This window comes from Equus przewalskii, chromosome 2, assembly GCF_037783145.1.
Source record: "Equus przewalskii isolate Varuska chromosome 2, EquPr2, whole genome shotgun sequence".
Taxonomy (NCBI): domain Eukaryota; kingdom Metazoa; phylum Chordata; class Mammalia; order Perissodactyla; family Equidae; genus Equus; species Equus przewalskii.
In genome coordinates, this window is record NC_091832.1 from 81,890,240 (window position 1) to 81,917,831 (window position 27,592).

General features: G+C 40.7%; 1 protein-coding gene across 7 annotated transcripts in view; it reads right to left on the reverse strand.

Moving 5' to 3' along the window:
* Positions 1-27,592, reverse strand: part of FHIP1A (FHF complex subunit HOOK interacting protein 1A) — a 224,460-nt gene that overhangs the window by 29,226 nt on the left and 167,642 nt on the right. For all 7 annotated transcript variants that reach the window (XR_011537748.1, XM_070611568.1, XM_070611570.1 and 4 more), the window contains exons 7-8: positions 6,053-6,220; positions 2,198-2,277 (exon numbers count right to left, since the gene is read on the reverse strand). Coding sequence is in view for 6 of the 7 variants with exons in the window: in XM_070611568.1 (XP_070467669.1) it covers positions 2,198-2,277; positions 6,053-6,220 (248 nt within the window). In the remaining variant the exon portion in view is untranslated. The remainder of the gene's footprint in view (positions 1-2,197; positions 2,278-6,052; positions 6,221-27,592) is intronic.

Below are 27,592 nucleotides of genomic sequence, written 5' to 3' on the forward strand. Positions count from 1 at the left end.
ATTAAAGAAACAAAGAAGAAACTTGGTGTCAGAGAGCCTAGGACCAGGTGGTCACGTCTGGCATTTTCTCCATGATTCCAGTCAGAACCCGTGATAACATGCCCTTCTGGCACGTTCCTGGGAAAGTACTAGTCCTTGCTCGCCCTGGAAATAACTAGCCCTGACTTGGACATGTAAACATTTTAACAATAAGCTAATTCCTCCACCTTCATAGGGTACAGGTCTGGGTCTCAAAAGAAGCATTAACTAACACAGTCTCTGAGGACAGTTTTTAACCCAACAAGCACCGCTTTATGAGCAGACAAAAGGTGATGAGAGTCCACCTTGTAAAAGTCACTGAACAGCCAGTGTCCACCACCTGGGCTAACTCTGATCTGGTGACTCAGACTTAGGAAGCTCTGCACCTCTGAGCAAGGCCAGGCTTCCAGGTACACTGAAAAAGACAGCTGCTTTTCATGCCATCAAAGCAGCAGTATTCAAGAATTTCACATTTCAATATAATCAGGTTTTACCCTGGTTGGAGGCAAAGTCTGGTTTTTGGCAATAAAAAAGGCTTTAACAAGTTGCTCTGACGGATTTCACAGAGGCCTTGCTAATGCGTTCTGTCATATCAGTAGAGGCTTGATGGGGAGCTAAAGTAATCCTTTTAGGACAGATAACTAATGTTCTACCCAGACTACCCAGGGTATTTCTTTATGACTGGATTTGTTCTTTGCTAATACCTTACCATTAGTTACTGATGACCTGATCTAAACCCCTAAAAAGTCCAAAACCTCTTTTTAAACTAAAAAAATGGATAGGTGATACTCTCCCATAAAACGCTAACTCTGTGAGGCCTCCACCAGCGGTTCTGCCCCCACCAACTTCTCCAGCCTGGTTTCTTTATCGCTGCCTTTCGCAGGATGCTACAGTGACACTGCACCATTCCTTAAACACCATTCCTTTAAATTCCTTAAAGCCCGTTCTCAAACTCAGTCAAGTACCAGAACCCCCTGAAGAGTCCGTTAAAACACAGCTTACTGGGGCCCACCCGCCCCCAGGCTTTCTGATTCTACAAGTGTGGGAGAAGGCCAAGAATTTGCTTTTCTGATGAGTTCCTGGGCCACGCTGCTCCCGTTCCCACGATCACACTTTGCCATCCCCACACTTCTCCACAGCTACTGCTTTGGAAATGCTGTCATATCCACCCGGAACGCCATCTCCTCAGCAATTCTACTCTCATCCCATCAAAACCCCAACGGGGACCAGGGGCAGCCCCAGCCTCCTCCCTCTCCCCCTGCTCTCAGCTTCTTCCACCCTTGTTCCCAAGGAGGGGTCAAGGGAAGTCTCAGAAAATGCAGAAGGAAGGATGAGGTGGAGAGCGTGCAGGATGACCCAGGTGGTCTTTTTCCTTTTCGCATCCACAGCACCAGAGAGGAGTGTGAGAGCAAAAAGTCTAACTAACTCTCCCTCTCCTCCTTTACAAAAGCAGATGCTGCCCTCAAGGACCCCATTAGAAGGGGCATAGCTGGGCCAAGGCAGGACTTGGTGTTCCTGAGTCCCCTTGACAAATGACCAAATTAATGTCATCTTAATAGCAGTCTACTTTGACTCCCGACATCTGTCTTCCAACAGCCACTCCATGAAACCTTTCCCATCTGTACTTCTGGAGGACATACCTTTTCTATCTTGTGGATAAGCACTTTTCAATTCATCTGCTCCATACCTTACTCCCTTCTCAACTGTACACAGAAAGAACTCATTAAATATTTACTGAATTTAATTGAAACATACTCGCAGGTCAGATAGTGCACACTGTATGTGTACCATTACTAAAGCAAGAGTCAAAGAAATTATCAACAGCATTTCCTATTTGGAGAAGTTGTTTTCAGTAACACAGGTCCCCTAAAAAAGCACGTTAGAACAAAAACAGTCAGCCACGTATCAGAAGAGCTTTCATAAAACCTGAAAATTTCCGAACATTCTATCTACTGTTTCCAGGAGCCTACTATAATACACTGCATTTGGCCCCCTACAAACTTTTAATAGTAAAACTAAAATTAGCTTTGGGAAATAATGCAAAACTTAAATTCATTTTCTTGATAATTTTCTTCCTTAGAAGCATGGCCCCAACTTAGCTTATATTACCAAACAGAAATATGACAGCAATAATACAGAGTGAGTTTTTCTTTAAAGAGAGCAAAAGATGGCAACTCACCTTAGAACTAGCTGCAGCATCACATCTTCACAGTGTAAACCGATGAGAGTTCTAAATAACGCCAAGGACACCACACAGAGCTGGGAGGCAATAAACACACATTCAATTTCAGACATTGGAAGGATAGCTCTACTCCCCACAGGTGGTAAATAAATCAGAATTACAAAATAAAACAGCCTTTTTTAGCAGTTTGGCTAAAAACATGCTGCTGCCAGAAAGAATGTGTATTCAAATTATCAGTTCTCCTATAAGATTTGACTTAAAAGTCTATGCCTGGAATTATGCCATTAATCAGAAGTACCCTCCTACAAAATGCCTCGGCTCATATTTCCAACTTTAAAAGATCCAGATAAACATGCCCCCTAGATTCCCCAATAAACACATGTGCATGCCCACGTGAGCACACGCACGCACATGCACACACAAACTCCTACTTAAGTCATTTGTTTTCCTAAGTTATTTTCAAATAGGACATTGGTTATTTATAAGACAGGACTAACAGAAAACTTGCATATACTCTGGCCACCTCTCCCTCTAGAGTTCTCAGCCCCAAGCCTCAGCTCTTCTTGACTTGTCTCTTGGCTTTGGGGCAAACATTCTCCTTGGTTCCATTTCCTGTAGTGTGATAATACACTTTTCTCGAAGTTCATTAAAACACAAGAATTCTGTCAATCTCTGATTTCCAAAAAGGAAAGATAAACAGCCAAACAGGGAAAACCCAAAGGTGTATTATAAAATCGTCATGCCTTTTGGGGAGTAAGCTTTAATCATTCTATCAGGCAGGCCACTTAAGTAATTTAGGCCCTCATTTTTGCATAGGAGAGTAAGTGCTAGTCTGTCTTCTAGGCAGGATGGGCTCAAAACCTGGCCACCGAAATCCACAATGTTGTAGAGAAATAGCTGTACTTGGCCTGTCCCAAAACATCTCCTGTGCTCAGGACAGGTCAAACCTTGTAGTTAGCCAGAAGCAACATATTTCATCCCATTCGTTCCACACCTTTGCACATGCTGTTCCTTTGCCAGGAATGCCTTTTCCTGTCTCCTCCACAGGCCAACCCCTACTTATTTTCAAAGAGGTACCTTAGGCATCATCCTCCCTAGGAAATCTTCCTTCTCCTTCTCCCAGTGTTACCACTCAACACACCTCCTTTCCCCAGTCTCAGGGAGGTGTCCTTCCTCTACATTGCCATAGTAACCCCTGCATATCACTGTCTAGGGTGCTCAGCATGGTATATTTGTCTTTTTATTATTGAGTTGTAGTTCTTTATTCTATGTGTGAGCTCCTTATCAGATATGTGATTTGCAAAACTTTCTTCCCATTTTGTGAGTTATCAATTCAATTTCTTTCTTTTTTTTTTTTTTTAAAGATTAGCACCTTAGCTAACATCTATTGCCAATCTTCTTTTTTTGTTTGTTTGTTTCTTCTTCTCCCCAAAGTTCCCCAGTACACAGTTGTATATCCAGTTGGAAGTCCTTCTGGTTGTGCTATGTGGGATGCCACCTCAGCATGGCCTGATGGGCAATGCCATGTCCACACCCAGGATCCGAATAGGCGCAACCCTGGGCCACTGAAGCGGAACGTGTGAACTTAACCACTTGGCCACAGGGCCGGCCCCTCGATTCAATTTTTTAATGGTGTCCTTTGAAGCACAAAAGTTTTCACTTGTTTACAGATTTTCAATTTCTTCTTGAGTCAGTTTCAGAAATTTGTGTCTTTCTAGAATTTGTCCTTCTCATCTAAGTTATGCAATATTTTGGCACACAACTGTTCACAGTATTCTCTTATAACCCTTTTTATTTCTGTAAGGTCAATAGTAATATCCCCTCTTTCATTCCTGATTTTAGTAATTTGAGTCTTCCCACTTTTTTTCCTATCTAAAGGTTTGTCAATTCTGTTAATCTTTTCAAAGAACCAACTTTTGGTTTCATTGATTTTCTCTATTGTTTTTCTATTCTCTAACTTATTAATTTCTGCTCTAATCCTTATTATTTCCTTTTTTCTGCTTGGTTTGAGTTTGCTCTTCTTTTTCCAGTATCTTAAAGTGGAAGGTTCACTTAAGTGAGTTGAGATCTTTCTTCTTTTTTAATGCAGCTGTTTATAGCTATATATTCCCCTCTAAGCAGTGCTATCACTGCATCCCATAAGTTTTGGTATGTTGCGTCTTCATTCTCATTTCCATCAAAGTACATTCTCATTTCCCTTGTGATTTCTTCTTTGACCCACCGCTATCTAGGAGTGCTGTTTAATGTCTATATGTGAATTTTCTTTCTGTCTATAATTTTTAATTTCAATCCATTTTGATCAGAAAACATACTTGATGTGATTTCAATCCTTTTCAATTCATTGAGGCTTGTCTTATGGCTTAGCATAAGGTCTGTCTTGGAGAACATTCCTGTGCACTTGAGGAGAATGTATATTCTGCTGCTGTTGGGTGGAGTGTTCCACAGGCATCTGTTAGGTCTAGTGGTTTATAGTGTTGTTCTAGACAATTTCCTTGCTGACCTTTTACCAAGCTGTTCTAGCCATTATGGAAAGTGAGGTATTGAAATATCCAATAAGTATTGATGAATTTTCTATTACTCCCTTAAATTTTTCACTTCATGTATTTTGGGACTCTGTTCTTAGATGTATATATATTTACAACTGTTATATCTTCCTGATGGGTTGACCCTTTATCACTACAAAAGTCTTTCTTTCTCTCTAGTAACACTTCTTGTTTTAAAGTCTATTTTGTCTATTATTAGTATAGCCACTCCAGCTTTGTTTCGGTTGCTATTTGCATGACATATCTTTTCCCATCCTTTAACTGTCCATCTACTGGTATCTTTGAATCTAAAGTGTATCTCCCTTAGACAGTATAGAGTTGGATCTTTTTTTAATCCAGTCTGACAATCTCTGACTTTTGATTGAATTTTTTAATCTACTTGCCTTTAATATTATTATTAATATAGTTGAATTTATGTCTGCCATTTTACCTTTTTTTCCTGTATGTCTCATGTTTTTTTGTTTCCCTATTTCTCTTTTACTGTCTTCATTTGCATTAAGTGAATATTTTCCCTAGTATAACATTTTAATTCCTTTAATTACTTTTTTCATTATAGTTTTTAAGTTATTTTATTGTGGTTGCTCTAGACTTTACAATATACACCTCATCAGACTCTACTCCGGATTTATACTAAATTAGTTCCAGTGAAATATAGAAATATTATTCCTACATAGCTCTGTTCCCTCTCTCCTCCCCTTTGTGCTATTATTGTTAGACATATTATATCTATATACATTACAAACTCAATAATACACTGTTAAATTATTATTCTTTTGCTTTTAAAACAATAATTGCAACTAAACAGACACAGCCTTTGGGAAGAGGGTTGCAAAGGGTGACACTAGTAGTATAAGTGGATTTTTAAAGTTAATCAGAGCTCCAAACTAAATAATGACTACCTAAATTCACAAGTGCCCAGACTTCCATTCCAAAACATTTGCAGACAGAAATATGCTCTCTAATACCCAGACTTGAGACAGTCTGGTTCCTTGGCTTTACCTGCACTTAAGTTCATATGTTCCCCTACATCCTGCCTCTTCAGAAGCACACTCTGCTAGATCTACAGAAGAAAGTGCCAACCCAGATAAATTGAGAAAAACGTTCCATGAAAGGCATGTAAGTGCCACCTCCCTGACAAAAGGATTTCTGATAGCAAAACACATTATCTAGTTCCAAAATAGAAAGGTAATGACTGCAAGAAAAAAATAGGGAAAAGAGAGAAAAGAGAACATCATAATTTTATCCCAAAAACAAACTCCCCTGAAATCTGTTAGGAGTTATAAATTCCTCTCCTCTGGGCTTTCCTTACCCGAAACGGGGTGTTGATTCGGCTTGTGAGAGTATCAAGGATGTGGACGTTCTCGTGCTGGTGCAACAGGATAAAACGGAGGAAGATCTCAAGTAGTGCTGGTTCAGAGATGCTACGTAGGAAAAGGTCCAGATATGCAGTTGTGGTCATGACCTCCTCCACAGTCACCTAGGACCAACGACAGAGTGAGCACAGGTAAGCATCCTCTCGATGCTGTGATACATGCCTCCCGAGTGGCCTCTGGCCTCACCACAGTGACCCCATCAAGGCAAGAACACGCCTGCCACAAGAACATACTTCAGAGCTTCATCTGAAGCCTATAACCTATTCACATTCCACAATACCTCATGCTGCTTCTGCCCTTTAATTCGGTAAGAAAAAAGCAAAGGCATGAAGAAGCAATTCAAGTGTTCTGACAACACTAATCATCAAATGCAGTTCAAATACCATAAAGATTTTAGTGTGTAATCACAAAGGGGAAAAAAAGATAATGGAAAGTATTTACACTGTCAGTAAAGGATTAATTAGAAAGTTCAGTATAACTTGTTTCATTATTAGTCACTCAACAAATACTTATTGGGACCTGCTACGTACAGGAGCTAGAAACATAAGAACATATTTACTGTCCAGGAAGATGGGTTATATATATGATTTAACAAACAAAATAATAATAAATGACAAATGAGAAGTACAGACACAAAGTGCTGTAGATATTCAGACACATTTCTGGAAAGTTGCGAGTCAAATTTTTATAACTGAATAATATACATAAAGTGCTATTTATAAAGTACTAAAAGAGTTTACTGCTTATAAAGTAACTGTGACTTTTTTTATAACACAAATTAAGATTTTCTATGTGGTGTGATTTTCCCATGCAGTAAAATGTCAATCTTTCAGGGAATAGAAAACTCTGAAGAGTCAAGTTTTTCAAAGAGCTGAGGATTTGATGCTTAACGCATCAAAATTTTAATTTTAAACATTTTGAGTGGGAATATTTTAAGAGCTATATACATTTCTTTGTCTTCCTAAAAGCAGACTATAACATCTCTTGCTGAATAAGGATCATCAATGGCTTTATTGTCTATAGTACAGAAATACTCAAACTGGGATGCATGAAAATCACCAGGGAAACAGCTCAAAATTTCAGATTCTAACACTATACCCTAGAGATCTTAGAAATCTCCCCTGTCATGAGTCTAGTGCACTTGATGCTAAATGAAACAGATGGTGATACTTTTTGAGTGATTACATCATCTCTTTTCCAGTTTTCCATCTTCTTTCTTCTTCTCTTTCAAAGTGTTAACTATCACTTTATCATATGTTAAAGGGTTGTTCTCTCTCTTTTGTTTTTTTTTGGTGAGCAAGACTGGCCCTGAGCTAACATCTGTTGTCAATCTTCCTCTTTTTGCTTGAGGAGGACTGTCCCTGAGCTAACTTCTGTGCCAATCTTCCTCTATTTCATATGTGATATGCCGCCACAGCATGGCTTCATGAGCCAGTATGTAGGTCCACACCTGGGATCCAAACTTGTGAACCCTGGGCTGTCAAAGCAGAGCATATGAACTTAACCACTATACAACCAGGCCAGCCCCCCCGGGCCATATTTTTATAATACAATCATGCATCACTTAAGGACAGGGACACATTCGGAGAAACACATCATTAGACAATTTCGTCGTTGAGTAAACATCATAGCGTGTACTTACACAAACTCACATAGTATAACCTACTATACATCTGGGATATATGGTACTAATTTTATGGGACCACCATCGTATGTAGTCCTGTCGTTGACTGAAATATCATTATTTGGTGCATGACTGTATGTGCATTCCTTTTCCCCTTGCAATTTTCTGCTTTCAAAATCCACAAATCACTTTAGAAACCACATCTCTAAATCTGCTATATAAGCGTAGCTACACCCTATGTGGCTGCATCTATACATAAATGCTTAAATCACTTTTATAAATTTTCTTGGTTCTTAAGTACATTCTGGATAGATAAATCCAGATGGATATTACTGAATCAGTTTTGTCTGTTTTCTTTATTCTAAGCAAGGCATGCCTATACAGTACATTTGAATCCACTCTCTCAGAATCTACTGAGTGGCCTGAGCACTGCATCAGAGTGGAAACACCCTCCTCCCTCCAGCTCAGCACCAATGCTCTGAGCCCTCAAAGATTCAACATACCACTGTGTCAGATGACCAACTTTAAAGGGCTCTCTGTGGCCCAAATACAGCAAAGGGAACAGGTAAGCATCAATCACTTGCCAAATAAATTACCTTGAGAAGAGTGCTTCTCATGGGCAGCCCCTGCTTCTATCCTCGGGTTTTCTGGTGTTCTCTAGTCTCAAGCTCATGGTGCTCTTAATGCTGTCCTGGGACACATGCTGTCTTTTCCTTTATTACTTCAGGGCAATGTAGAGTCTGGCACACAGAAGGTACTTAATAAATGTTTTCTGGATAAACGACAGCCCTCAAGGATCTAGTGATTTACAATTGCCAGAGTTGAGCTTAATTTTTAATTCTTCCCTCTTCTCTGCATGTGTTCTGAAGGCTTCAGGGACTGGGGACATTTTTTATAAAGACCTATGAAATAAGTGACGTCGCCAAATATAGCTAAGGGGGAAACTCAAAACAACACTACACGCATAGTTCCATTAGCTCACACCCATTCCTCGACTGCAATCTCAGGGTCCTCTGGCAAAAACTTAATCCAAAATCATTTAGATAAAAGTCTAATCCCTCACAATCTTGGTCAACAGAAAAAAGTAGCACTAATCATTCCAAAAGGGCCCTGCGTGTAGTTTCTGCAATACCATATTTTCAACTTACCTAGTGAGCACTGTGGAGCTGACGTGTCACGCAGAATCCAGGAGCTGCCTTTGCACACCACAACGCAAAGAATGCAGCATCAGCTTTTCCCCCCTTACGTGACACATGACCTTAATAAGCTCAAAAGCACAGCAATAAACTCTTTAGAATATAAGTCTCAGTCTTTGGGGGCGGACATGAAAGGAGGGCATTAGCATCTATTGTTTACTACTCTTAGGCTGGATAAATGAAAAGATTTAATTTTTTTTTTTTTAGAAATCAAAGCTGTCATTTATAAGCTAAGAGGATTTAAGAAAGTACTCGGAGGGGCAGCATTTACATAACGTGCTATAAATATTAAAAACTCATTTCCATTACGCATCAAGTCACAAACTCTTTATAAATCGAGGTCATACTCGCCTTAAACTAACCCAAAGCAGGAAAATCTGGTTTCCTTCTCTTTCCATCTCTTCCCTCTACCATATTCTCAGAGCCCTGAGAAGACTTTTATCCCAGAAAATCTTTTCTGCCACATTGTCTTCCTTTTAAGAATCTTCTTCTAATTTCCCGCATAGGCAACCTCCTTCACAAGGATGAGACCAGAGGCTAAGCGTGATCACCTGAAAGCTAGCAATGAACCCCCAGGGGAAAGCGACTCTGCCATGCAGAACGTAAAACTGAAGCTTCTGCTAATGCCCCAAAGAGGAAGTATTAACAAAACAGGAGAGCAGCCTCCTCTTCATGGTCCAGTTATGAAGAACCATCAGTTGTTGATGCAAGTAAGACCTTTTGCCTTAGAGATGATCGTCAATATTTATTGACCTTGTTCTATAAAGAATTGCAGAGAGCTACAAATTTACACAGAAATTCTAGTACAGTCATGCACTGCATGACAACTTTTCAGTCAACAACAGACCACATATACAATGTTGGTCCCTGAGATTAGTACCATATAGCCTAGGTGTGTAGTAGGCTATACCATCTAGGTTTGTGTAAGTACACTCTATGATGTTCACACAAAGACGAAATGGTCTAACAACGCATTTCTCAGAACATATCTTTGTTACATGGCACATGACTGTAGTTGAAACAGTAAATGAGGTTTGATCTTACTACCATATAATTCACAATGATAAAGTTTAAGGATTCTAAAGCTTCGGAATGTTATTTCTTACCAAAGGTAGACCACAATGACTGCAATAACGTAAGGAAAACTTTTTACCACAATCAAATAAATTATTATTGACAAGATAAATAACAACTGTGAGCCCAAACAATACATCTGCTTAGACATTCTTATATGCTTACTTTTCAGCCCAAGTTCTAGAATGGAGCCCTCACTCGGGTAGTTCATTTTACTGCTATCAAGTCCAGTTTAGTCTATCCTTTGAAATAAATCTTTTCACCCACTTTCTCCACCCTCCGCCAGCCCTTATCTGAGTCCTCCTTCATGCCAAGCGCCGTTCTCCAATCCCTTAAGCTGGTGTTTTTCAAACTACAGTTTGAAACGCAGAGGTGGACAGTGAAATCAATTTATTGGTTTGCTAACAGTTTAGACCAAATTCAAACAGAAAATACTAGAGTACATTGTCTGCAGTAAGGGTACATGCTGTTTTGTGAAACTTTTGTATACATATACTGTTCAAACTGTATGTAATACAATATGTTGTATATGTATGTGCCTTGTTATATATTCAGTTACATATATATGTCTATGTTCATATATATACACATATATATAATAAATTTCTGGCTGTGGAATGCAGTCAAAAACATCTGAAAAACACTAAAGTAGCACTGCCACAACCAAACCCACTCACAGTCCTTTCTGCCATCCTCTCGCCCACCAGCTCAGTCGAAGTCAGTTCTCTGAACAGGACAGCAAATGAATTTATGGTCAATCTACTCCTTTTTAATCTTGGCCTAAGAGCTCCGACAGTGTATTTTTATTTTTTTATTAAAATCTCAAGCTTCTCAGAAATGGACAAAATAGTTTGTTTCCTTTTAAAAAGGGAGTGAGTGGGAAGGGAGAAGTTGACACTATCTGCCTCATTCCACTTCTGTAAAGTCAAAACTCTATCAAAAATGAAGGCCAGGACCAAGCCCAGCCATCGTGCCCACAAGTGAGCGGCACATTAACTTAATGCACAGCGTAGGAGTGAAATTGAGCACACAGACCCTCTGACCTGTCTGCAATCAGCTCTAGTTGGGCAGTTCTATTTGCATCTAAATGAGCATCAGAATCCTCCCTATAATGGCAGGTCTATATGTGTCCTGAAAAATACATTTCCCACCTGCTAATTGTTTTTTTTTTGTGATCCAGTCACATTGGAACAAACAGATGGGTCCTACCTTTTGTCACTCAGGCAGGTGGCAGGCAGTAGGGTCAGGTGACTGTCACACCCTCTCTAAGTCAGAAGCCACCCTTTCCTTGGCTTTTCCTTTGATGTAGAGGAGAAAACTAGCTGGCTCACCGAGTCATCTGTAAGCTCAGCTCCAGTGGCTCCAACTGGAGAGTTAGGAAACATTGAGACCCAGGTGAACCCTGCCCGCTGAAAGCAGCAGTGAGGAAAGGAAAGATGAGGCTGGATCGCGTGGAACAGGAATGAAGGAGTCTGTACAGAGGACACAGGCTCAGAGCCTGCTCACTGCTGCCAGGGAGAGACAAGCTACTGGACAGGCAGGAGGCATGTCCACCAAGCGCAGCCAAGGGCAGCAGCTGCATGGGCTCTTCACACCTTCTGCCCTCCAAGGACACCGAGCACAAAGAAGAACATTCAAGAACAGAAGGGAAGACAGACACTCCAATTCTCAGCAAGCGGCCCCAGTGTCTCAGCCAAAACTTCAGGAGAGAAACTATTCAATTATTCCAAGTCTGAAAAGAGTCTGCAGTTGATGATTCAGGCTCCCACCCTCCTGGCCCCCTCCCGCCTCCCTTCTGCTCCTTGACCTCTCGGTTACACGCTTCATTCACACCACCGCCAGAAACGGGCTGGGGAGGTAAATGGAGGTGATATCCACAGCCCGTGAGTTTGGCTATTTCTTCCTAAAATATCTGAGGAAGGGAGAAATTAAAATGTTGGCTAGAATGAGGACTTCAGCAAAAAATTTTAAGGAAAAGATGTTGAAAAATATAGCCAGTCTCTTCCCCTTATTCCCAGGATTTCTTCAATGTACCTGTAATATGTTAGTATATCAATATTTTAATATAATTAATTAAATCAAATATTAATTAATTAATTCTATACAATAAACTTCCTCTTGCTCATCAAGCTCTCCCTGGAGGAATCAGAAAATGACTATTTCCAAAGCCTCCCCTCCTATACTATGTGTGTATAATTTGCACCCCACCACTTCATTATGATATAACTTATCAGACTGTAATTCAATATACGATCCACTGTATCTGAACCTCATCCAATAAAGTTTAGTTACTGAAATACTCCAAATACCACATAAGAAAGGCTCTGAGGTCAGAATTAATAGGAAAAGTGTGGGGTATTTTAGCTCAGAAGCAAAGATCCGAGGAGTATTCCAAAGATCACTTGACCCATCCCTTCCTGTTTACTAATTGTTCTGGAAAGATCCTTCTTAGTTGCAATATGAAGGAGCATAGAGACAACAATATCACTGCCGAGGTTTTGAGCACCTCCTGTGTAATTAAGGACTCTTCTCAGCATATTGTTTCAGTTCTTTCAATCTACACAGTCTTATGAGAACCGACTTGATCTAAGAAGGAAAGATACTTATTGAAGGGACCGTGGGTTAGCTAAGAAGCAGGCTTAGAACGGAAGGGAGGGCTGACACCAGGAAACACAAATGTCCATGAACCCTCTTCTAAACTCAGACAGGGATTACCCAGCTTCCTTTGCCGACACAGCTCAGTAGGTCTCTCCGAGCAGAAAGCATCCTTCATCAGAAAGGAAGATTCCACCTGCTGTAATTTAAAGTGTGCCCAACCCTGCCCTCATGTTAAGAAGTGGTGATGGAGAAATGCTTCCCCCAAAACTCAACTTTCCTTCCTATTCTTGAATTATTAAACCCCTCCACTTCCTCTTTTCTAGACTAAGTCCATTCCCTTTCTCGTTTTTCTTAATGCATTTATCCATCCTTTAAGATGCAGACTTACTGGAGAAACGAGTATGTCTGACCTACAGTGTGAATTCTCAAAGCACCTGCTGCACCGGCAGGTAGTCAAAGGGTAATCAATAAATGTGTCAAGATGGAAATCGGCAGCCCTGTTACTAACAAAAACACTCGGTTTTCACAGCCCGTGCTGGGGATGCCTTCATTAGCGAGTAGTCAGATTAATTTGACAATACGTGAATAGCAGAGGAAATTTTATGGTGAATAACACTTCATTGAAAATACAGAGCCTAACTTATGCCACGCTCTTGAATTATGGCAACCTAGAAAAGTGATCCATGGGGAAAAAAAGAAATGCTTCCTCAGGCTTCCCCCTAATTTCTCTTCTTGATTAATTAGACAGTACTATTGAATTCTAATGAGACTGACTTTAAACCCAGCAGTAGAGGGGAAATGGCTCATAGGACAGAGTCTCAACCAGCAGCTGCTTTAGAATGAAGTATCTGAGAACAGTTATAAGAAGGTGGCATCTAATTCTTCCTGGCCCCCATTCAATCTGCCTACTGGGTTAAATGCATCCTTTGGGTGTGGAATCTTATACACAGACCAATTTTCGTAGACACCAAAACTATAACAAAGGCACGTTCTGATGATAAGAGACAGATTTCACTCCTGGCTTATTTTCTATGAGAGACAGAAAGACCTCAACATAATGGAAGACTGAGGAAACACACAGGTGTCTGCCCAAACGAATTCAGTAATTCTAGTCTTTCTGGCTTCTTTTCTCTGTTCTCCCAAACCTGCTCATCATCTGGCACTGGATAATCACAGGGTAAGGCACTCTGAGGAGCATCCTGTCAGAGCTCTTCTTCCTCTATCTCACCTGAAATGCGCAAATGAGAGGAGAGGGGGCCCTTAAAAAAAGTTAGTGTGGGGCAAAAGAAAATTATACCAAGAAGGTAAAATAAACAGCTTATAAACTTCCTTTCTGTTTTCCTTGCTTTTTGGTTTTCTTACAACTACCTGAAGAAAAACTTGCAGCGCATTTGTGCTGATAAATTTTTAATGTTCTCTTAGGAGAGTGCAGAGAAAGAACAAAAGATTCACACCAACTTTCAGACCAGATTCTCCCTCCCCTCTCCACGTTTGTCTCCGAGGCGAACACCACCTGGCTGCCTTAGGTAAGGTGGGGTTTTGTTTGAGTTATTTCTTGTATTTCTCTGGGTAGGGAGGGTAGGACCCTTCCTATCTTGTATTTCTCTGAGTAGGGAGGGTAGGACCCTTCCTATCTTTTCATAATTCTGATGCTTAAGAACTGAATCCTTCGGTACAGCATTCTCTCCCTCATGCACTTGTTGAAATTTAAAAGAAAGAAAGAAATCTAATTTTCCATTTCAAATCAAAAGTAAATGTAAGCTTAATTTATAACCCTAATTTTCCTCTCCTACAATGGAGAGAAGTGACATGAAGCACTACAGACAGGTCAGAGATGAGGACGCTTCAAAGTACTTTACACTGATTCAGACTCATTATTACTCTGTGCATGCGTGCATGTGTGTGTGGGTAGGGTGTCTCTGTGTTGGGGGGGGGGGGGCAGGGTGTGTGTGTGTGTGTGTGTGTGTGTTAAGACAATGAATTCGGTTTGGTCTCCGAACGTCTATAATTTTTTAAAGTAGTAAAACCAGGTGAGAAGAGCTGTACTAGGAGAAGGGGCAGAATCAAGTATGTCCAGGGTCAAATGTTTAAGGCCACCTCTAGGCTACCTGAGACCCAGACTCTGAGCCAAAACCAGTCCATATAGTGCATTTCTGCAAATTAGTAAAAAGCGTTCCCCTGGGCAGAGTAGCTGCTCAGGCCCACAATTTATAAGCAGAGGCATGGCCAGAGCAGAAGGTGCTTTCTGCCAATTAGATAAAGGAGCCCCTTCCTGTGGGTGGACACAGCCCCATGCAAGGGCACACAGTCTGGAAAGCAGGATATGAACTTCATCTCTCCTACCTGCCCCCTCAGCAGGGCATCCTTGAGCAGTGGACAATCTCAACAACACTACACTTGCCCAGTCTGTGCTCTTCCAATAATTTTAATAACAGAAACTTCCAACTTCCCATCAATAGAAACAAAATTTTGTTAACACGGAAGAAACTACTAATTATCTCCCCAACATTCATTCTCCCTTTCTTCCTTGGGAATAAACCCTAACTTTATAAAAGCTAAAAAACTACATTTCCCTTCTTCCTTTGCATCTAGGTGTGGCTGTATACATCCTGGCCAGTGAAGTATAAACAGAATTGGTGTATGGACTAGGAAAGGGTCAATAAAGGGAATTTTCTGTTACATAAAGGGAGTTTTCTGTGATCTACAGCTAAACTTTACACAAATTGATATAGTGTTTTCTCTGAAAATAAGATCTGCTTTGTAAGTAAATTGCTATAGAGAGCTCATCTCCAGCACTTAAAATAGTGCCTGGCATATACTGGGTATTCAAATATATTTGTTGAGTGAATGAATTAATAAGTGAATGTTTTATACCAAAAGAAAACCAACTAACATTTGCAGACCATGATAAAGCAGAAATGTAATGTCAAGACTAATCTCATAATCCATTCTCCAAATAATCCTCCAAAGCATGAGAATAGTGTTTTTCAAACTTTTTTAACCATGACCCATCATAAGAATTATATTTTATAACATATAATTTTACCAATACTAAGTATAATGTATTGATATTTTCTATTTTATTGTTTTTTTTAAAAAAACGTTTTCTTCTTTTTCCTTTTTTTTTTTTTTTGAGGAAGATTAGCCCTAACATCTGCTGCCAATCCTCCTCTTTTTGCTGAGGAAGACTGGCCCTGAGCTAACATCCGTGCCCATCTTCCTCTACTTTATATGTGGGACGCCTGCCACAGCATGGCTTGCCAAGTGGTGCCAAGTCCGCACCTGGGATCCGAACCGGTGAACCCTGGGCCACTGAAGTGGAACATGTGAACTTAACCGCTGTGCCACCAGGCTGGCCCCTATTTTATTATGTTTTTAAGTGCTAATTGTGACTTGTCAAATTGACTTTGTGACTCATTAATGTGACAAAACTCAGTGTTTAAAAATTCTTTTTAAAATATATAGATACTTTCCATTAATTCATAAACAAATAAGAGCCAACACTAAAGTTTAATTTTTTAATCAAAAACCTAAAATATTTAAAATTTAATGGAAAGAAACAGTGGTAGAAATAACCAAAACTTTGTGCTTACTTTGATATTTTTATATTAAATATGCTCACTGATGTTTTGGGGTCTCTAGAACATAAAACAAATACAGTTATGTGTCACATAACAATGTTTCAGTCATTGATGGATTGAATATACGACGATGGTGTCATAAGATTAGTACCATATAGGGGCCAGCCCCGTGGCCTAGTGGTTAAGTTCAGCATGCTCTGCTTTGGTGGCCTGGGCTCAGTTCCCAGGCACAGACCTACACCACTTGTCAGTGGCCATGCTGTGGCAGTGACCCACATACAAAATAGAGGAAGACTGGCACAGATGTTAGCTCAGGGTGAATCTTTCTCAAGCAAAAAGAGGAAGATTGGCAATAGGTGTTAGCTCAGGGCAAATCTTCCTCAGCAAAAAAAAGATTAGTACCATATAGCCCAGGTGTGTAGTAGGCTATACCATCTAGGTTTGCGTAAGTACACTCTATGATGTTTGACAATGCATTTTTTCTGAATATATCCCCATCATTAAGCAACACATGACTATATCAAATGTGCACTGGAAAAATCTGCCTGGGACTTAGGAGGAGCTGAGAGCTGGCTAGTTGACCTGTCTTCCTCCCATATCAACTCTGGCCTTCTAGTCCACAGTGGCAAACAGCAGCATCCTCTGTGTGCACTCATCAAAGCTAGGCTGTCCTTTCTCCAAGCTTCGTTCCTAACTTTCTGCTCTGGGTGGTTAAGTACTTATGTTAGCTGTTCTTTCTCTTTGCTAATAACAAGGGAATCACAAATGTGCTTCCTTTCTAAGCTGGAATTCTCAGTCTACAGATAATAATTTAAGGACGAAAAAGGCATCATGGGTTAGTAAAAAAATGGACTACAGAAGGAACATAATAAAACACTTACATTTTAATCCTTAGTATCTGGTGACCTTGGGCAAGTCAAGTAATCTTCTGGCATCTCAAAATGCTACAGCTGTAAAACAGGCATCGTGCCTTGACCTGCTGTGTCATCTAGCATGGTAAATTTACATATGTCAGTGAAAAGTTTCACAATGAGATGTGGTGAAAGCTTCTGTGAAAAATGCCTTCCTCCACAGATTTTGGTGAGAACGTGAAGAAGTGAGGCTCTACAAGATAATAGAAAAGCACTTTGGAACACTTAGTGGACTCCCTAATGCAAATAGAAAGCCACCGCAGAAACCTGCTGTGGACAATCTAATATAAAGAATTGAAAAAATCATCTATTTCATATCCTCTATTCCTCTCACAAATAGTAAGCTCACAGACTTTGAACATTTCTTTTCAAATCATGCGCCTTAGTGTTCTCAGCTATAAAATGATGGTGCTGAACGAGATGATCTATCCTCTCAGTTCCAGAAATCCGAGATTCTTTGATCCCATGTGAATGACGTGAAACAAGAGCTAATCTCAGTTCCTTGCCTTGGTAATTTTATCTGCCAGCATAATCAACACGTCACTCTTCTAATACAGTGATAAGGGTGCTAGCCACTTTCTTTTGATACATTTATTTAACCAACTGCATATTTTTTTAGTGTTTTTCAAGTGTACAATATACTAGCAGCTGAGGATACACAAAAGAAGTATAAGAAACATCCTGTCCCTCGTGGTACTTAGAGCAGTTGACTGGTAGAGCTCACATGATGAAACAAGCGCTAAACTGCGTGGTCCCCAGTGAAAGCTCAGCAGCAGTTTAGAGATGAGAGGAATCAGCGTGTGCTTAAGCACAAAGCTTAGCCCAACATGGGGACTGTACTGGGATTTAGACTTGACAGACTTAATATTTTAGACAGACAGACAGGAAATGGAAAGAAAATCCAGCAGGAACATGCTAATAAGAATAGAAGACGATGAGGACACTGCTCTGACTTCGGATTTGCACTTGAAAACAGTGGGGGAAGGAAGGTTAATAGGCAGGATGAGCCAGATTAGGAGGGGTTTTCAGAAATAAGTGAAGGAATCTGGATTATCTTCTGCAAGGAACAGGGACCATTACAGGTTCCTGAGCATAGGAATGACAGTTAAACCACCCCCTATTTGTTTTTTAACATGAATTACTACTGCCAAATTTGCTAGAACTTAGGAAGGTTGGAATTTTGTAGACCTGATAAAGAAAAATGAAGTCTCCAATCCTAATGTTTCCTCCCACATGCAGGATCTCCTAAGAGAGGATTTGTGGCCTCTGTCTTCCTCCCTCAGTACCTCTTCCCCTGGGGAGGAGGAGTAACTTGTCCTTTTGATGAGCCTGGGCCTTCCTCTCTCTTTTCCTGTGGGAGTCATGCTACCATCAGGAAGTACACATTCTTTCTGCTCCTCCCACCACAGGTTCTGTGGTGCATCTGAGTCTGGCTAATTCTGGAGCTCAATACAGGAAATCTTGCCCACAGATACACACTCTATTCTCCAGTATCAGTTTAATTGGTAATAAAGGTGCTCTTTTGGTCTTCCATCTGCCTCACTCATTTTTGATAATTCTCAACTTGTCAGAACTCAGCTGGGGAAGAGAGCCCTTTATACCTCAATTAGACTACCGACTTTTCTAAATCTGCATTACAGGTCCCTCAGCTATACAGATTCAGTTTACACTGATTCAAATAAATGCTTATACTCTAGATCCAGTGCTTCAGTGAAATGGGAATGTACTCCAGACACTGCCAACTTAAGGCAAATGACAAAGGTGGCACCAAGACAAACTAATGGCAACACACTGGCAGTCCTATCAGGGAACTCTGTACAGCAATTGAAAATTGATGGCTGCTATATTGGGGCCCTTTCCTCCCTCCAGTCCCTCATCCTGGCATCTCCTCTTCTCAGCTACCCAATGGTCCAATCCTTTCTGGATGTCCAAAGCCCACAGCACCCCATGGCACCAGGCGTGAGTTATACTAAAGTAAGATTTCCCTAGAAATCATATTTTCCCCTCTTCCCTACTATCCGTCTTCCACATTGTTTAAATAAAAATCTGTATTCTATCCAGGTAAATAAGCAGGATACATACAAGATGAATCATCAGTGAAATTAACTTTTCTAGGGAGCAACTATATTTTAAGGGATTGATATGTGATGAGAATAAATTATAACATGTTGATTACGTGAAGATGAAAATTCTGAGTACACCTTTCTCAGCTGGGACCTCTGTCGACACCCCTTTGCCATCCCCATTCTCAGCCCACCAGAAGGAAAACTGGACACATAGGCCATAAAGTTACTTATATCCCAGGCACCACTACCACAGGAGGGGGAAAAAGTTGTTTATTATTCTCAATATCATCATTAACTATTCCTATTCTTAATAGTAGGTTCCAGAAATAGCTACCAGTATGGAGTCCCAGCTATGTGCCAAGCATTGTGTTAGGTGCGTCACAAACATTATCTGAGTTAATTAACTCACCTTGGCCCTGCAATGTAGGTATTAGGGTTCTCATCTTACAGATGAGAAAACTGAGGCCCAAAAACTTGCCCCAAAAGTACACAACAAGTGGCAGAGACCAGGTCTGCCTGATACCAAATTTCATGTTCTTTATACTATTTTGAGGAGAGACCAAGACAAGAATTCTAACAATTCCTTGACATTTTCGTCCCTTGGCCTCTGAAAACAGAGCAGAAATACTTTGAATAGTTGTACCAACTATGTGGAGTGATTAAGGTCAAAAAGACTGTCTCCCACTACAAGAGTTCAAGTTACGGTGCTTTGGAGGATTTATACCCATCCCTACCATTTTACCACCCCATCCCTCCTCCAACCACTTCAGCTACATTTCTCAAAAGCACGCTGCTCCCAGTGACAGATCAGGACTTTACTTCAGAAAACACTGAGCAGCTTACTCCTGGAAACCACAAAAAGCTGAAATTCATCATTAAGTCAACAAGAGAAAAAAAATGCTCTTTAAACCAATAAGACAAAAAAAAAAAAAAAGATTTAATGTGAGACACCAACTTTCCTACTGTCACTGGGACAACTGCCAACAATATAGAATCAATGCTCTCAGATGAGGACAATTATAATAACACATTAAACTGCCACTCACAAAAGCATTAACTCCAGGCCCTCACTGCTCCAGGCTATCCCTGAAAGTACTCCATTCCTCAGACCTGGATCAAACAGCAGGACTTACTCCATCAGCACCAACTAGAGATGTAAAAATGGAGTCACTTAGATGCAACAACAACTTCATTATTCCAATCACAAGACAGTACAACTTCTGGCCCCAAGGAGAATACTGGTATTCAAATATGGATCTCCAATGTTCAAACTTGATTTAGAATCCAATGATTCACAACACACTTTCAAGGATATTATACAGCAGTGGTTCTCAACCCTGGCTCCATAGTAGAAGCACCTTTTAAAAAAATACCCATGCTCACACCCCATCTGGATCCAGGTAAGTCAGAATCACCAGGGGTGGAGCCAGGCTTCCCTTGTTGATTCTGACCTGTACCAGGGTGAGAACCACTATCACAAAGGAGGCCTACGCTCCACAGGTGCTAAGGTGCCATTTAAGATACTTCAGCTGATAGAGTAACAAAAGTGAAAAAACAAAACAAAAAACCTGGTTTTTGCTGAGCAGTGCTCTGTAAATAGAAAGATGACCAATCACATTCTTTTCAAAGAAAACTCAGGCCCAGAGGTAAATGAGCATTTCAGGTCACAGGGCAAAGTCAGTGGTGAGAACCCCGCCCCATGTTGCCCACACAGCTATCAAGTTACCTGCTTGACAGATACCATCTTCTGCCACCTGCCACACGAGATAAGTATTTTGCAGAGCTTGAAAAAAGATTCAAAATCTTTATTCAAGGAAACAAAGGAATAATTTAGAAGCTTCCCAAAACTTCATTTATCCAACTGGGTAGTAGAATACTGTACATTATGGAATAAGTTAATTGCCCAAACAAGTACTAGAGGATTTCCCAGGCATAATAGCAGGATTTGACTAATTCCCAACTATTATGGGAAGACCCATTACAGAAGAGTTAATGTTCTAAATTAATGAGTAAAAGAATCCAAGCACTGGTTGAAAAAAATAGGTTGATATGTGACCCATTTCCTTACCCTCCTTCCACCACCAAAAAAAAAAAAAAGAAGCATGGTCAATGAGGTACCTTGTTTCTAGCACTGTGAGGTACCAAGTGACCCTACCGTCATTCTGGGCTGCTAATCTCACTCTCATAATATGAACAAAGGGTTCCATGTGAGAATCTGCAGATTAATTAAGTAAAAATATTGTTCCTTTCTTTTTAAAGTAGGGCCACCAAAAACTGAAACCCGAGAGGCTCTCCTCAGATCCACTAGATGGTGCAAGCTCTCCTTTTCGAGCAGACTCACCAGGGGAAGAAACTCAAGCAAGACACTGAAAAATTAATATGGGCGTACCTAAGCAGCCCCTGCACTGCACAGGAGCCTTGAGAGGAAAGGGATCTGCTCTCTAAGAAATCTTTCTATTTTTCAGTTAAAAATAGAAAAGTTTTTTCTAAATTCTGCATTGGAGCTCAGAAGTTAACTTATGCCGTGGAAGGAATCACATAACTAAGATTTACCTCAGAGAGGGGTAATGGAAAGAGATGATATTGAAGCCTTAAAGACCTCGAGATTTGGGTTTGGTCCAAGGTTGGCCAGTAATCACTGGGAGAGCCTGAGCAAGTCACTTAACCACTCTGGTCCTTAACGTCCTTATCTGAAAAATGAGGAGCTAAGACTAGACAATCTATGGAATTATGTCTAGTAGTAAAATTCTCTGAGGGTACATAATGTACTGGGTCTCTATCCCCAATTTAATCTTTCCACTTAGATTTAGCAAGAACACAGAGGATATGTTTCATATAATCCATCCAGCCTGAAATTTGTTTCAACTGAAATTTTATTAACTCGTTTACTGAAAAACTGAGATGTTATCATTCTTTTACTGAAAAACATCTACAGAGCACCTATTGGGCGTATATACCATGCCAGGGAATAAGGACACAGAGACGAATGGAGTCCCTCACCTTTGCCCCACACATAGATCCTTTATGAAATTGAAGTCTAATGGATTTCACAGTTCTAAACTCCTAAATTCTGACAGACAGAATGCTATCTTCAAAGAAAAAAACTGGACCGCGAAATCTACCAGTTCTATTAAAGCATTTAACACAAATATAAATATCACACATGCTTATCCAGATAGTTTGATGTCTTGATAAATAGCCCTGGCAATGATATATTGCCAGTTTTTTTAACTTGATATCTCATAGGCAACTCAAGCCAAAAACAGTAAAGAAAAGTTTGCCCACTTCATACAGTCTCATTTCTAGACATGGGGAGCACATTTCAAACATGTCTCTTAGAGCCCTCACTGATGCTTCAGTATTATATTTTTTGTTCATTTTCCTTTGGCTTCTTTCTACAAAGTGTCTATATCTTCCTTTATATTTTTCCAGCAATATCTGTCTCAAATCTGGTCACTTCCCTTTAGGACTTCCACAGCAAATAACAGTTGTCTCACTGTCAGCAAAAGCCACCTCTAGCCAACCCCAAACACCCCTCCCCTCCAGAACCTCACTTTTCTCTGACTCCATGGCAGCCCAGCACGCCAGCCATCAGCCCGACAGCAGTTCATCAACGTGACTTGGGCCCAACGGCTCTACTTAACCTTTCCTTTGCTTTCTCCTCTCATCCCCTCCCATTCGCTGCACACTCACACATCCCTACTTAGTCACCATATCTATATTCACACATTCACTTATTTATTCAAGAAACACCCAAATACCTATTATGTACAAGGCAATGTACTAGATATGCCACTATAAGATTTGTTCAATGAATGGATAAATACATAAAGATGCACTAGCCCCACTTTCATGGTGTCTACCACCTGGCAGAAGACGTAAGATAAATTAAACCCATAATGATCATACAAGGTGACCTTTGAGTGCCACATGAATGATACCAACCAAACTCTAGAGAAGTGAGGAGTGACTGTCTATGCCCTTGAAGGAGGTAGCGTGTGGTCTGGACACTGGAGGGTGAGAAAGATTTGGATAAGCATAGTTGGAGGAGAAAGGCATCCCAAGAAGAGAGAACGCATAAGTAGAGGCATTTAACCTGAAGGCCAATTCACCCTCAGGGTGTAGCAAATGATCCACGAGAGCCAGAGAAGTGAGTCTACGGAGAGGGAGGTGGAGGAAGTTTGGGATTAGCCTAGGGAAAGAGTCTAATAGTCGGACTCTCCCAAGTCTACGTCTCTGAGTTATTTCTCCCAGTGGCTTCATGGCTACAGTTCTCTACCTATTTCCTTCTGGCAATATGCCAAATTTTATAAATTACAGATCAATGAAAGGGCTGTTTGGTCATCTATGATTTTCTGACAAGCACATAATAAGAACAAAAACACTAATAAACAAGTTACAGCACTTACTCTGTGCCAGGCACCATTTTAAAGTATCAATTCATTTAATCCTCACAAATCGTACAAGGTAGGCACTATTATCATCATCCCCATTTTATAAATGAGGAAAGTGGCTCAGAGAAGTTAAAGGTTCTGCCCAAGGGCACACAGTTAACAAGTGGCAGAGCTGGATATCAATCCCGGCAGTTTGATTCTAAAGTTCACACCATGCTAAATCCTTTGCGAAGAACTTATTCACTGGATACCACTACATCTAGGTTTACGTCAGTGAATAAATCTGCCTTCCTCTTTGCTCTCTATTGTAAGTCTATTTACCTGGGCCAGTATTTCTGTTTGCTTTGGCACAGCATTAGATACAGCATTATAGAAAGAGGGATGCCCCCAAGACACTAGGAAGCTAGCTTTGGGCCAAGGTGATGATATCATGAATCCTATGGACAATTAGTTCACTATTTGTTCTGTGAATACACAAAATGAGAGGAAAGATTTGGGTCTGCATTCATAACAATACGGCCAGGTCTCAGCTGAATACATGCCATGTGCCTCACCTGGAGCCTCCACGTCTACAAGATTTTCTTTAGAAAAAAAAGAAGTGAATGTTCTGATACCTTCTATTATAATCTATTTCCACATTCTCAGAGGCTTTCACAATAATTACTAGATATTTCATTATGTTCCACAGTTGGTCCAAAAGTGATAGCTCTGGGATAAACAAGGGACTCCCTTTTCTATATATTAATGAAGGGAAAAGTATATTTGTATAGGGACCTAAACGTCTGCGTGCATCATCTTTACACTTAATAAGCTAGAATATGGGAAGTGAAAAGAAGTAATAATGGTTACAGTCAACTGAAGGAAATTTGCCAATCCCATCTTTATTGTGCAAGCTCCAACTACAGGGAGCACTAGTTTTCCCTTCTGCTCACAGCACCAAGGCATCTGGTGGAACCGGGGCAGCAGAGGAACAGTGACGCCTTATAACATTCTGTGATATACATGGCATCAGTGAATAGCCAGTGTTTCCATTGCCAAGCTGACAACATTTCCATCTGAAAAGAGTTTTTATGATACTGACATCACCATCCACATATTTTAATAGCATCACACAGGAGAGCAGAGCTGTTTTCATAGTAATAAATAATGGCACTTGCCCAGCATCCTGAACAATATGAGGTATTCCCCTCAAACAAACACTACACATACACTGAGGGACAGAAACACATTCTTAGATCCAATACTTAAGAACCTAGCAATCTTCTTTCACTACTCACCTTTAGATACTACTATTACTAAGTCCGTAAATTATGCAAACTATTTTGACCTATGTTATCTGCTTTGATGGCTGAAACAGCTCCAGAGGGAGGCAGGGCAGGCCTTACCCTTATTTTAATACCTTGCTCATTTGGAAAAGGCTCCACAGCTTCCCAAAGCACTGTTATCTACCTCCTCAGCTGATATTCACCACAGTCTTGGGAGGCTGACAGGGTGAAGATTACTATAGCTGAAAAAACTGGATCCTTAACTGGATTAATACCGTTGAGATCATACACAAAACTAGAAAAATCCTAGTCCAAGGAAAGAGCATAACTAGCCAAAGAGCCAGGAGACGGGCATACATCAGGATGATCAGTCAAGTGTGGTCCTTGGAGCACCTGGGTGCTGGCTGAAGGGCAAATCCTGGGCCTCAACCCTACCTCTTAAATCAGAATCTCTGCTTCTCTGGATTTGGATGCCAGCAGTTCCCAGGTAATTGTCTTTGCAGATTTAAGTTTGAGAACCTCTGGGATTAAGAATTAGAATAAATAGGAAAATAATTCTATGAATAACTGAGTTGAGAGAGATAGGAAGAGTAAATTCAAAGTTATGCTGTCTATGAGATAATGTGAAAATGTGTTAAGGACCAATAAGCATATCATCTAAAATCAAAATACTATAGTGGCTAAAAATTGTATAAAATTCACTGTCCAGTAACAGTGTCATGCGAAGGATGTCTCATTTTAGAGATTCAGCTGGTTAAGTTAACAGATGATAACGTATTTAGTACTAAGAGCCAGAGACAATATGCACTTTAAATGTAGTATCTCATTTATTCTTCACAAGAATCCAACAAGGTAGGTATTATTATCCATAGATTATATATATATATGATGAAGGTACTTGCCACAGTCACATTGCTAGTTAAGGAGCAAAGAGCCAGAACTCAAACTAAGGTCTCTTCAAAACCCATTTTTTGAAGTGTTAAGCTAGGCTGCTTCCCCATATTGTATTAATCAAATATAATGCATTAACTGAGTGTACTGGATGGCACACACTTTCAGTTTTCAATTACTAAATCAAGTATTTCCAAGTCAAAGCCTCTTGGAACTGTCACTAAAATCTTCTAGGTCTATTTAATAGCTGGCTCTCATTGGATAGAGCAATTATTAATTTAGGCTGTCTAGAGCTGGCCTGCTTAATATGATTTTTTCAATCCACATTTAATAGTGCTACTGCCGATCCATGTTACATAGCTGCAGGCCCACGGCAGGACTGGGCCTTTTAATTACCTCGTTCCGCTGCCATTACCGACAACTACAGGAGTCGTTACATCTGGCCTCTCCGCTTCCACGATACTCTTCTGTTTAAGTAACTGAGGAGACAGAAAGATTGTTTGGGCCCCACCACTGCCATCCCAGCTCCTCAGGCACAACCGGATCTCCAGCATCAAACAGGGACCATGACAATAGAACATAACTTTGAGATGCCGCCAGGTGTATCGAGCTTTCCTGCTGAGCTCAAGCATCCGCAGCACACGGCTTCCCCAGCGGCCAGAGGGCCCTAATGGGAATACCTTCCTGGCTGGAGCCACTGGAGCCTACCTCAGAGGCTGTGAGATGGTAGCAGCGGCTCTGAAGAGGAACGAGACCTCATTTCTCCAGGACATCTTTAAGACCCCTTCACTTGACCCGAGAGCAGCCGTCTGTGGGCCCAGGTGAGCGCACAGGTATGCCTTCAGTGCAGTGGAGGACAAAATCATTTCAAGTGACTGGTTTACTCCAAGCACAGTAAGAAACAAAGTTCCATATGAACAAGTATAGCTCAACAGCATTCCAGGAAAAGGAATAAGGAGCTAGCAAACACGGAGCAGGACATTCAGGAGCCTTTAGTGATTGGACACCTCGGGTCAATAATGTAGAGAATGGGTTTTAAAAAGCAAATTACTGAAATGCCCAAGCAGAAATATGAAATGGAGAGACCAAAATATTATCGCACTATGGGTTTTAGTATGGTTCACCCCAGAGCTGGAGTCGAGTTTGGAGCTCCATAACTCAAGGGAAATTACAACAGATTTAGCAAGGAACGACGAAATTTGAAAAGTAAAATCTCAAAATTCTAGGGCCAAGATGGCATCCTAAATCCATGTTTTTGATTCCTTCTTTCTTCCTATTTTCCACTGAAAGGAATGATCTAATCAATGAAATTTTACAGCATTACTGGAAACTGGACATAAAACTTCAAAGTGTTTTTCATCAGGAAGTGACGCAGATGACAGCAGAGTGACAGACTACCAACATACTAGGCATCCAAAAATGCAACAGGAAGCCTGCCAGAAAAGCAAGTAGGAAATCTGTGTCTACCCTCTGGGCCACCCCAGAGCCCCTCCACCATCTCCCAGACTAGAGATGCGTGAAGAAGGATGGACAGGAGAAACGAAGGTAAGTAATAGGTAGGGACAGGCTGCTCTGCCCACTCCTCACTGGAGACTAAGAAGAGCATGACATAAGGGGTCAGTGTATGCCTCCCATAAACTCAGCACCCAATTACAGCTCATTAACATTTATTAAGGGTGATAGTTTGAAGATGATATTTAATTGCTCTTAAAATCTCCAGTCACTTGTTTCACTGGGCATAAAAGTCAAAAACATCCCTAGCTAATGAGAGCCCAATTGGGCTCTAAAGGGGTCCTAGCCTACCCTACCCAGAGACACACTACTAGCAATTATGCGATTCACATGTGTGGCTACTCCCAGCCTCTCAGAATCTCCA